At 38.1% G+C, this 12,111-nt stretch overlaps 1 protein-coding gene across 2 annotated transcripts in view; it reads left to right on the top strand.

Moving 5' to 3' along the window:
* Positions 1–12,111, top strand: part of LOC139172352 (catalase-like) — a 33,953-nt gene that overhangs the window by 14,805 nt on the left and 7,037 nt on the right. For both annotated transcript variants that reach the window (XM_070761383.1, XM_070761393.1), the window contains exons 2-9: positions 1,538–1,709; positions 3,475–3,585; positions 4,364–4,494; positions 6,153–6,257; positions 7,924–8,049; positions 9,717–9,908; positions 10,007–10,159; positions 11,660–11,798. In XM_070761383.1, the coding sequence (XP_070617484.1) occupies positions 1,538–1,709; positions 3,475–3,585; positions 4,364–4,494; positions 6,153–6,257; positions 7,924–8,049; positions 9,717–9,908; positions 10,007–10,159; positions 11,660–11,798 (1,129 nt within the window). The remainder of the gene's footprint in view (positions 1–1,537; positions 1,710–3,474; positions 3,586–4,363; positions 4,495–6,152; positions 6,258–7,923; positions 8,050–9,716; positions 9,909–10,006; positions 10,160–11,659; positions 11,799–12,111) is intronic.

Below are 12,111 nucleotides of genomic sequence, written 5' to 3'. Positions count from 1 at the left end.
TGCGCAGAGGGTAAACAAACTGAAATGGTGGAATCTGGACAGGTGGGCAAAGCCTTGTGCTGCTATTGCTACCAGCTCTGCAACAATCAGCTGACATGCCTGAACCAGGAGCATTTCATCACTGGATCTGCCTCCCCAAATACCACTAATAAACTGTTCCAGTATGTGGGGATTGCTGCTGCCCATTGGTGCTGACATCACCCATTAGCACTACCATCTAACATCACCTCTGCACTGTCCGCAGACCTCATTTTGGGTCCTTGCGCATCCCGTTTTCAGCCCATTCCAGGCAGCAGGAATCGCTGCCGCCACCTATCTCCACTGCCAGGAATGAGCCAAAAATGGGATGCATGCAGACTGAAAAGGGGGCATGCAGAAGCAGCAATAGATGGCAATGGCGATGGACAGCACAGGCAGCAATCCCCACAGCTTGGAGCAGCTGATGGGTGGTATTCTGGGTGGAAGATCAAGCTGCCAATCAGCTGCTTGTGCTAAATCAAACTGTGCTGAAGCTGACTAGGCTGTTTGCTGCAAGGAGGCAAATTGCTGGGAGGCAGAGGCTGAAGAGTAGGGGCTAGCACGTGGGCAGGGCTTCAGCAACATTTGCTCCATAAAATGCACAGACATTTCCACCCACATTTTTTTGGGGGGAAAGAACATTACAATACGTATAGTCTGAAAAATATAGTAGGTGTTGTTTAATCTATGTGGCTGTTAAAGATATTTTTTTTTAGAATGCCAGGCTTTCAGGAATTCTCTAGGATTTAGCAAGCTGTTTTAGTATCTCAGATGTTTCATAAGTTGAAATTGCAGTTGGTCCAAACAATGTTCTTAACAAATGATGTAACTGTAAATTTTGTCATTAGGTTACATCTAGTAGATGATGTCTCTTAATACAGAGTATGTTAGAAATTCTTCTTCATTTATCAATTGATCTGAAATTAATGTCCTATTTCCATCCCATTATTCCATATCATCATTCTTTTTAAAATTGGGTTTTCCCATATAGTTATTTAATTAAATTAAATGCAGGTGATAAAATTCTCTTATCAATACCCTGTTATGTACTTGGCAAAGTTTTGGCAGCAAAATTTCTACAAACATTTTATATCACTTAATAAGTAACCCACCTATTTGTAGGAGATGACCTATGTCCAATCCCCCTCCCCCCCAAAAAAATATGTTGATTTATCTGGCACCAATGTGCCTTGACCATTAGTAGATCAGATTGTTGTGCATAGATTGCATGGAATAAACACTCAGCATTTTCAAATTCTATCCTAGCTGATGCTTTCCTACACTGGACACGGGTGTTTTAGCACTAGCCGCCTTTAAAATTAAAATGATCTTTTATTGGATGCATAGCTAATCTCTTAATTCATATTATGAAATAATAACATCTCCAATTTTTCTGAAGCTACAGAAAGCAAATCTCTTCAGTTTTGTCTGTCAAATTAATCTTGAGTCGCTTTCACGTTACCATTAAAAAATGTGGCTGGTTTCATTGTTATAACTGTGATATTTGTTTTAAACCCAGGAAGCCGATGTCTTAACCACAGGAGCTGGAATCCCAGTGGGAGACAAGCTGAATGTTCTGACCGTTGGTCCAAGAGGCCCACTCCTGGTTCAGGATGTGGTTTTCACTGATGAGATGTCACACTTTGACCGAGAAAGGATTCCTGAGAGAGTTGTCCATGCCAAAGGAGCTGGTTAGTTTTTGAATTTGCATTATGTCTGTGCCTCTTATGCTTTTAATCAATCGATTCAGGAATCTTTTTTATTCTATGATGTTTACAAGAGTAGTCATCGACTTACAGTAGTGACTGTTTAAAGTTACAATGGCACTGAAAAAAAGTGACTTATGACCAGTTTTCACTCAGTTGTAGCATCCCCATCAGTGGTGAGTTGCTACCAGTTTGCCTCAGTTCGGGCAAATCAGTAGCAGCGGTGGCAGGAGGCTCCGCCCACCAGCCACCCAGAAGTCATCACAGATGATCTGCGCATGTGTAGAAGGTTCTGCGCATACACAGAAGCATGCACATGTATTCACAGTTCCAAACTGGTAGCGAAGGTAACTGAAACCGAGTACTGGTCAGCATTGTCATCTGACCAAAATTCAGAGACTTGGCAATTGACTCATATTTACTTGCAGTATCCTGGGGTCGGGTGATTCCATTTTATGACTTTTCAACAAGGAAAGTCAAAAAGAAACCAGATTCACTTAACAACAGTTTGTCTAATTTAGCAACTCTCATAGAAACATAGAAGACTGGCGGCAGAAAAAGACCTCATGGTCCATCTAGTCTGCCCTTATACTGTTTCCTGCATTTTATCTTACAATGGATATATGTTTATCCCAGGCATGTTTAAATTCAGTTACTGTGGATTTACCAACCACGTCTGCTGGAAATTTGTTCCAAGGATCTACTACTCTTTCAGTGAAATAATATTTTCTCACGTTGCTTTTGATCTTTCCCCCAACTAACTTCAGATTGTGTCCCCTTGTTCTTGTGTTCACTTTCCTATTAAAAACACTTCCCTCCTGAACCTTATTTAACCCTTTAACATATTTAAATGTTTCGATCATGTCCCCCCTTTTCCTTCTGTCCTCCAGACTATACAGATTGAGTTCATTAAGTCTTTCCTGATACATTTTATGCTTAAGACCTTCCACCATTCTTGTAGCCCATCTTTGGATCCGTTCAATTTTGTCAATATCTTTTTGTAGATGAGGTCTCCAGAACTGAACACAGTATTCCAAGATTCATTTAACAACTGTGGCAAGAAAGGTCATAAAATGGGTCCAACTTATAAATGTTTCACTTAGCAACAGAAATTTTTGGATTAATTGTGGCCATAAATTGAGTATGTAGTATTCTGAGAGGCAACCAATGATAATTAGTCATTGCAATATTAATTTTTGCAACTGATTTTCATCATTGGAGTTTGCATTATCTATAATCATTCCATTTGTGAGAGTTTAAAGCTATGTTTTTATCTTATTTTTATTTATCTTTGCTGGTTGTATTTTGCTGAAAGATACAATGTAATAACATTTAACATTTTTTTCTTTAAAAGTTTGAAACATTAAAATTGTGGTTAATTAATCTTCTATGGCTCATAGATTTGTAAACAGAAGAAATCAGAAAATGTTAGAATCTGATTAAACGTCTTTAATTTGTTAGGCAGGGGAAACAAAAAATAGAGAAAGTTGATTTCTTCATTTTTGTTAGGGGAATCCTTTGTTGAATCATAGACTTTTCATTAAAAGGTAATGCTATATTTATAGTAACGATCAACATTCCCTCCCTCCAAAAAAATCATAAAAATGTGTACATGCATATAATGTTTTTTTAAAAAACATGTAATACAGTAATGGGTTTTTTTTTACCTTAAGTGATATTCTTTCCAAATCTATGGAATTTGGAATAATCTTTTCAATTTTTAACAGGGTAACTACTTTTAATTTTTCAGGAGCATTTGGCTATTTTGAAGTGACACATGATATCACCATATACTGCAAGGCAAAGGTATTTGAGCACATAGGCAAAAGAACTCCAATGGCTATTCGATTTTCAACTGTTGGTAAGGCTTTTACAGGCTTTCAGTGTAACTTATTTATTTGCGTCATATATAAAGGAGTTTCACTGAATATATGTGTTTGTGTGTGTGTCTATAACACATTTATTACAGTGAATGTTTATGTGCTGTTTTTAATTGATACTGGGCAATGTCATTTAATAAATAACACCTTCAATATGAAATGTTGATTGATTATAATTTCCTAATTTTTAATAGAATGTTATTAAATGGGATAATAAAGGAGCATGTTGTAGTAATACCCAAAATATAGGTATATTATTTCTCTAAAGGATATTTATGTCTGCATGTATCTGAAAGAATAATGACATATAATTTATAGCATTATTTGACAGGTTGATTAAAATGGCCATTTTTAAATTTTTATTGCCTTGTTTTGTTTTATGTTTTTAATTGTTTTAGTATTATATTTTGTAAGCTGTCCAGAGTCTGCTGAATGAGCATCTCCAATAAATTTAAAGGAATGAAACCAAGGTGTAAATTTAATGAATATTTCAAAAGTGCTTTTTTCTACATTTAGTCAGTGAACGTATTTTGTAAATTATTTGTGTTTAAAAGATAATTTATAAATAATGTTTCCATTTATTTAGGTCATCCCTTCCTAGCCTCCTGCTAACCCTTGTGAACTTTATATTACATCTGTGCAATTCTGTTTCCGCTCTTTATCTTTTAAATGTCAACCTTCTGGATTATAGATTCCACAGTAAATAAATAAATTGACAATGAGCATAAGGTTTAATCATGGGATTTATTTTTTTTTAAGCTGGCGAATCAGGCTCAGCTGACACAGTGCGTGACCCTCGAGGCTTTGCAATGAAATTCTATACTGAAGATGGAAATTGGGATCTTGTAGGGAACAACACTCCCATCTTCTTCGTTAGAGATCCAATGCTGGTAAATTGGAACATTATTGGTATTTGTGATTTATGGACGCCTAAAAAGTAAATGTAAATCTTAAAAGAAGATTGTGTGTGTTTGAAGCAATCTCTTCTAACAATGGTCTTCTATGCCGTTTGAATGTTTATAGTAATGAAAATCAATTTTCGGCCCCTGAGTAAATTTTCAGCCCCTACAACCATCATTTTCAGCCCATGAGTAATTCATACTCTGCTCTGGGCCTCCTGCATCCTGTAAGTCACCCCACATTCTTTACTGTGTCTTATTGCCTCTGTTGCCTCTCCACTCAGTAGTTAAACTATTCTAACAGGATTTCAGTCCCTGAGCATAGAAACATAGAAGACTTACTGCAGAAAAAGACCTCATGATCCATCTAGTCTGCCCTTATACTATTTTTTGTATTTTATCTTAGGATGGATCTATGTTTGTCCCAGGGATGTTTAAATTCAGTTACTGTGGATTTACCAACCACGTCTGCTGGAAGTTTGTTCCAAGGATCTACTACTCTTTCAGTAAAAGAGCAGAGAAACACTTTTGCACAGTCTGGTCCTCCCAAGGCCTTCTCCACAACCCTAGCTCCTAACCTGCTATGTTCTATGGCTATAAATAATCAGGGCTAAAACTCCTGATGGAAAAAGATCTTGTTAGATCTTTTTAGCTGGCCCTCAGAAATGAGAGGAAGTCGTCTTTTTTCTGGAGTTTAAACATTTCATGCTGCAAATGCTTCATGCCAAAATCTTTACATTTCAAGATATGATTTTTTTAAGACAGCACCAAGAAAATAAAGAAAGTTTTCTTGGCAGGTAGCAGCAGTGGCCTGCAACTTTCTCTACAGGCTACATTGTACTCTACATTGTCATTCTGGGAGAACTGACAGCGAACACTGCAAATGGTGATCACATGAGGTAGGGCATTTGGCAATCAATCAAAAGTACAAGTAGGTTGCCAAGAACCCATATCAGAGGAGAGTTCCAACATATCTTGCTGCCGCTTCACTTCCTCCTTTGCCGTATGAGTGTGCCTGTGGTATGCGCAATGCAAAAAAGTTCAATTTTTAAAAAGGCAAAAAGGAAATGGCAACGCATGCGCAGTGCCGGAATCTACCTCTGAAGAAAAAAAAATCCAATTTAATTTTTTTTTAAAAAAGATGGTGGTGCCCACCGACCGGCATCGACAGATCTGGTTTGATGATGTCACCAAGGGGTCAATACCAATCTGGGTGAACCGGTCTGAACCAGTAGGAACCCACCTCTGACCCATATCACTGTCAAGTGATCTTGGGGTCACTGCAACAATCACAACTTTGGGCACAAGTCATAATAAGCTAAGTTATAATTTTAAACGGTCACTATGCAAATGGTTGTCAAGCAAGGACTACCTGTAGATTTAACTTTATTTGTTTGTTTGTTTGTTTGTTTGTTTGTTTGTTTATTTATTTATTTATTTATTTATTTATTTATTTATTTATTTGATTTGTATGCCGCCCCTTTCCGTGGACTCGGGGCGGCTCACAACATGATAAAAACAATTCATAACAAATCTAATAATATATAATTTAAAATTTAAAATACATATAATAAAAAATATTTAAAATATAAAATTTATATAACTTTAAATGTACAGCACTTTCATTCTTTGTTTTTATATTCTGTTAGTTTCCATCTTTTATCCATACTCAAAAGAGGAATCCACAGACACATCTGAAAGATCCAAACATGGCATGGGACTTCTGGAGCCTTTGCCCTGAGTCTCTACACCAGGTAAGATTCTACCCCAGTTTAGTCTGTTTCATTTAAGCCCTTTATTCTTCACCTTGAGCTCTTCAAATTGAAGATTTGAATCTTGTTATCCTGAAAATGTTTATCTTTGACAGTAGAAATATGAATGTAGAAATATGCATCATTTGTATAAAAGCCATAAATTATGGTGTGGAACAACGTTCCTTATTTTTCTGTTGCTACTACTGCAATGCTCTTTCCATTCTAGAGGGCTGGGCCCACCACAGAGTTGGCCTTCTCCAGGTCCCGTCAGCCAGGCAGTGCCGCCTGCCGGGGCCTAGGGGGAGAGCCTTCTCTGTGGTGGCCCCAGCCTTCTAGAATCAACTCCCCCTAGAGATTTGCAGAGCCCCTACCCTCCCAGTCTTTTGCAAAGCTCTGAAAACAAATCTCTGTCGACAGGCTTGGGGGCATTAAGAACTTTTGATATTTAATTTAATTTATTTGCCTTCTATTCTGCCCAATCCTAGTGGGACTTAGGGCAGCTTACAACAAAAATAGTACATAGAAGAAACAAATATTTAGTAATTATAGGTATTATATATTATATAATTATAGTAATTATATAAAAATATAATAATAATTAGACATATAGATATCCTTGGTCCATGAATGAAGAATAATGGAGATGAATGAGGATGCAAACATTTCAGAGATATTCCTTAGAAATTGTTCTTCAGTTGTAGATATATTACTTATTTATTGTGTAGCTCTTTCTCCCAGAACAATTTACAAAAAGAACAGTATAACGGCAATACAATATATGAAATAAAACTATCACAATAAAATCAGCAATGTTTAAGATAAGTAATTACAGGAATTTAAATGATGGTTTGTTTTAAGAAAAACAAAAGCCTCAAAAACAGCTGGTTTTATCTGTCTGTCTGTCTAGTAAAATTTATATGCTATCCAACTCCAGTGGACCCTGGAATCTATTAAAAACACTATTGGTCTTGTTCTGAGTAGTTGTTCCATAAATATCTTCAGTAAAGTCGAATATCTTCAATTGATTCCTATAAAAAGCTTGCACTCTCCGGAGTAAAGACTATGCTTTATATTTATTTTAGTTTTTAAATCCCACCTTTATTATTTTTATAAGTATCTCAAATACTACCCCCTCCTATTTTCTCCACAACAATAGCCCTTATTTGCCACTGTCTTTTTCCTAGGGCTGAGAAATAGAGACTGGCCCAAGGTTACCGAGCTGGCTTTGGATCTAGGGCAGGGCTAGAATTCACACATTCTCCTGATTTCTAACCTGGTGACTTAATCACTAGTCTACGCTGCGTCATCTGTGTAACTTTTACTTAACAGATTTTTGTCCCTTTCCTTTAATATGTTGCTAACTGGCCCAGACACCCTTTTCCCTCTAAAACATGAAAGTGTGAAAGAAATCATTCATGGAGCATAATTCTTTTAGTTTCTCGAATGAATGCCCTGAAACTGAAATACAATATTATAAATATTGAGTAGGGCTGGATGAGAATATGCAGGAAGCATTAAATACAATTGGAATATACCTAAATACAATTGGAATATACCTAAATACAATTGGAATATACTTTTGTGTGAAAGGAGACAGTTGTTCGATGGAATCTGGCCTCGGTGTTCTTGTTAAAGATGGCTATGTATGTTGTTTTGGCTCATGTAGGTATCATTCCTGTTCAGCGATCGTGGCATTCCAGATGGGCATCGTCACATGAATGGCTATGGATCACATACATTTAAGCTAGTCAATGCTTATGGAAATGCAGTGTACTGCAAATTTCATGTAAAGGTAATTATGGCCTACCGTTATTATTTTCTCTTCTATGTTGAGCCATCAAAAGTCTGCCCCTGACTGTGACTGCTCCTTCTAATAGTGCATGTTATTTCTTTCTATTGTATTCAGCATCAGCAATGGTTCCACTGTGGAAAGTGGAGAGCGTAGGCCCGTTCTGGTTCCAGCTGCTCGTGCATGCATGTGCACGAGCAGCCGGAGCGATTCCGATAAAGAAATTACAGTTTTTTTCATTTCCGCGCATATGCGGAAGCAAAGAAGCTAGCAATTTTTGCTGCTGGAAAGGCGCCCGCTTGCCATTCCAGCTGCTGCCCATCTCCAGCCACACCATGCCTGCAACGCCCCTGCAGGCAAGGTAAGGACTGGGCAGGAGTGGGTGGTGGTGGGGAGCCACTGCTGTGAGAGGCGCGGGAGCAGGCAGGGGAAAAGGCGGCCATTAGCTGCAGGCCGCCACTGCCGCGAGAAGCACTGGGGGCAGGCAGGGAGCACGTGCACGCAGGGCATAGGGGCGCGCAGGTGGGGCTGCTCCCAGCCCATTCCAGTAGGACTGGGAATGGTAGCCCGGCCCTGTTCAGCATGTACTAAACTGCTAGGCAAAGCCACTTCCATTCATGTCCATTCCTATTTTTAAATAATAAGAATATTACTTTTAGCAAAAATCTTCTATTTTGCTTCATAACATTGGGAAATTTTATTCCTATTTTCCCTGCGTATAACTTTACAAACATTCTCTTACAGCACATTTACATTTTTAATGCAGATTGCTATCACTGGGTTGAGGCGTGTATATATATTTAAAATAATCTTATAGTCCCTTAATTTGGAGTAAGGTCAGGGTAACTGGATGGATCTGAGCATTTACTGACTGGATGCCCTTCCTTAGTCCTACATGGCGTCAGCAGCAGATATTTTTTCTTTATATGCTAAGAGAGAGAGACATCTGCTGTTACCCAGCATTTCCAAGGTATCTGGGTCGACCAGAGGCTAAACTAAAAATTGTTGGTCCGCAATAACTTAAAAATATAACTCGTTTCCTGTCGTCTTCAGCATCTTGCAAGTTACTGGCTTGTAAGAATATTCGGAATTTGGACATGTAAGATGTCCAGGATTCTGTGTCTTGATTGAAGAAGGGCGGTGGTGGAGCCACAACCGAGCTCATGGCTACTTAAGCGGGAGTTCGACCTCCTCTTCGCCACTGTTAAATCACTGCACCGGAGACTTCTCTTCATTCAAATATGGTTTATTGACAGAGTACAACAAGTAACCGCTCCTATCACAAAAAACTTCCAACAAGGGCAACGGCTAATCCGTTGCCCTATTTATACCTTTTCTTATGTGCGGGCTTTTTCCTGACAACTGTTTGTTTTTGGCGACAATCTAAACTTAGCCGCGTCTTAACCAATCAGTGATATAAACGAACACAACAGAACTCTCAACATTCGGAATGGACACTCATGTTGTTTGTGATGATCTAGTCCTAGAGGGTAGTGGCATATATTAAGAATAACTATTTCTATATTTAGTAATTGTTGCTGATTTTATTCCTTCCGTCCATAGTAGTATACACATAATTTCACAATATATCTTTGGACATAGATTTATAATTACATTTGGTAATTTTTGATAGCCAATTACTAATTAACATAGCATTTCAATATTTTTAGACTGATCAAGGAATTAAAAACCTTCCTGTCAAAGACGCAGACAGACTGGCTTCTGAAGATCCCGATTATGGCCTGCGTGATCTTTACAATGCAATTGCTAATGGGAACTTTCCCTCTTGGACTTTCTATATTCAAATTATGACATTTGAACAAGCTGAGAAGTTTCCATTTAATCCTTTCGATGTAACAAAGGTGAGAAAATATTTGGGGACCTTTTCTCTAACATACAGTACATCTTGCAAGCCCAAGCTGAATGTAGTAAAATAAAATACCCTTGTTATATTTTCCAGGTTTGGCCTCACAAAGATTATCCTCTCATTCCTGTGGGAAAAATTGTCTTAAACCAAAATCCCAACAATTATTTTGCTGAAGTGGAACAATTGGCCCTTGACCCAAGCAACATGCCTCCAGGAATTGAACCTAGCCCTGATAAAATGTTACAGGTAACCAGAATAGATCCCCCCCCCCTATTCATTTAGTTGAGAGACCAGGCAACTTAGTCTCTCAATTAGATAACTGCTACAATAATGAAAACATGTTAAGGTCAATCTGTTGGTATTAGATGTTTTTTCTTTGTCCCGTGCTTTTTGATGTGTTGGATTTTTTGCTCTGAATATTTAAACAATTGGTAAAATGAAGCTCATTGATTATTTGCACCTTAAACACTTACTTACTTACTTACTTACTTACTTACTTACTTACTTACTTACTTACTTACTTACTTATTTAGTCCAATACACAATGAGGGTTTTAGTGGGTATATATCTATATACACATAGTAAAATACATGATGAAGGTTATAGAGGAGATACTCATAGTAAAACATATCTAAGAAATAATAGAAAAGAAGGTATAGTAATAGAACATATCAATGAAAGAATAGAAGAAGAGATATAGGAATAGAAGAAAGGTATAGGAGATATAGGAGAGCAGTAGGACAGGGGACGGAAGGCACTCTAGTGCACTTGTACTCGCCCCTTACTGACCTCTTAGGAATCTGGATAGGTCAACCATAGATAATCTAAGCGTAAAGTGTTGGTGGTTTGGGGATGACACTATGGAGTCTGGTAATGAGTTCCACGCTTCGACAACTCGGTTACTGAAGTCATATTTTTTACAGTCAAGTTTGGATATTAAATATTAAGTTTAAATCTGTTGTGTGCTCTTGTGTTGTTGTGGTTGAAGCTGAAGTAGTCGCTGACAGGCAGGACGTTGCAGCATATGATCTTGTGGGCAATACTTAGATCTTGTTTAAGGCGTCTTAGTTCTAAACTTTCTAGACCCAGGATTGAAAGTCTGGTCTCATAGGGTATTCTATTTCGAGTGGAGGAGTGAAGGGCTCTTCTGCTGAAGTATCTTTGGACATTTTCAAGGGTGTTAATGTCTGAGATGCGATATGGGTTCCAAACAGATGAGCTGTATTCGAGGACGGGTCTGGCAAAAGTTTTGTAAGCTCTGGTAAGTAGTGTGAGATTGCCAGAGCAGAAGCTACGTAGGATTAGGTTTACAACTCTTGAAGCCTTCTTGGCTATATTGTTGCAGTGGGCTTGACACAAGGAAGTTGTTTGGTTATAAGACCTCTATTCTAGATATAGTTAATGAGATGAAATATTATAAATTTGCTATTTAATGACATCATTGATTTCAGGACTTCTTAGATTATAATTTATATAAGAAAGAAAAGAAAGAGTTTGAGGGATACCAAAGAAAGCATTGTTCTAATTGCCACTTTCTGCTATATTAAACAGATAAGTTTTGATCTGAATCTAGAAGCTTGTTTCTGGACCATGTTCCTGGATCCTCTGAAATCAAGATCTTTCCCTCCTGTGGAGTAGGACCAACAATTGTCTTTCAAAAGCAGTGATAATACAGACAGTGATGAGAAAAACCCAGGGAAAAGCTGTCAGCTTCTTCACTTTCATCCCTGTGATATATTTTTCTAGGGTCGTCTTTTCTCATATCGAGACACCCAAGGACATCGTCTGGGACCCAACTACCTTCAAATTCCTGTAAATTGTCCATACCGAACTAGGGTGGCCAATTACAAGAGAGATGGACCTATGTGCATTTCTGATAACCAAGGTAAATCTGAAAAATAACATTTGAGAACTAGGCTATGCCAGTAATTTAGAGTAACCTTTGCAAGTCATTGTAACTTTGGACAGATGTTAAACAACCAGTGATAAGTCGAGGACTAGCTATTGAGCCGAGGTGGCGCAGTGGGTAGAGTGCAGTACTGCAGGCCACTAAAGCTGACTGCTAGATCTGCAGGTCAGCGGTTCAAATCTCATCAACGGCTTAAGGTTGATTCAGCCTTCCATTCCGAGGTGGGTAAAATGAGGACCCAGATTGTGGGGGCAATATGTTGGCTCTGTTAAAAAGTGCTATTGCTAAC

This window comes from Erythrolamprus reginae, chromosome 1 (genome assembly GCF_031021105.1).
Source record: "Erythrolamprus reginae isolate rEryReg1 chromosome 1, rEryReg1.hap1, whole genome shotgun sequence".
NCBI lineage: Eukaryota > Metazoa > Chordata > Lepidosauria > Squamata > Dipsadidae > Erythrolamprus > Erythrolamprus reginae.
Note: the sequence above shows the minus strand (reverse complement) of the source record. Positions and strands in the feature narration are given on the sequence as shown.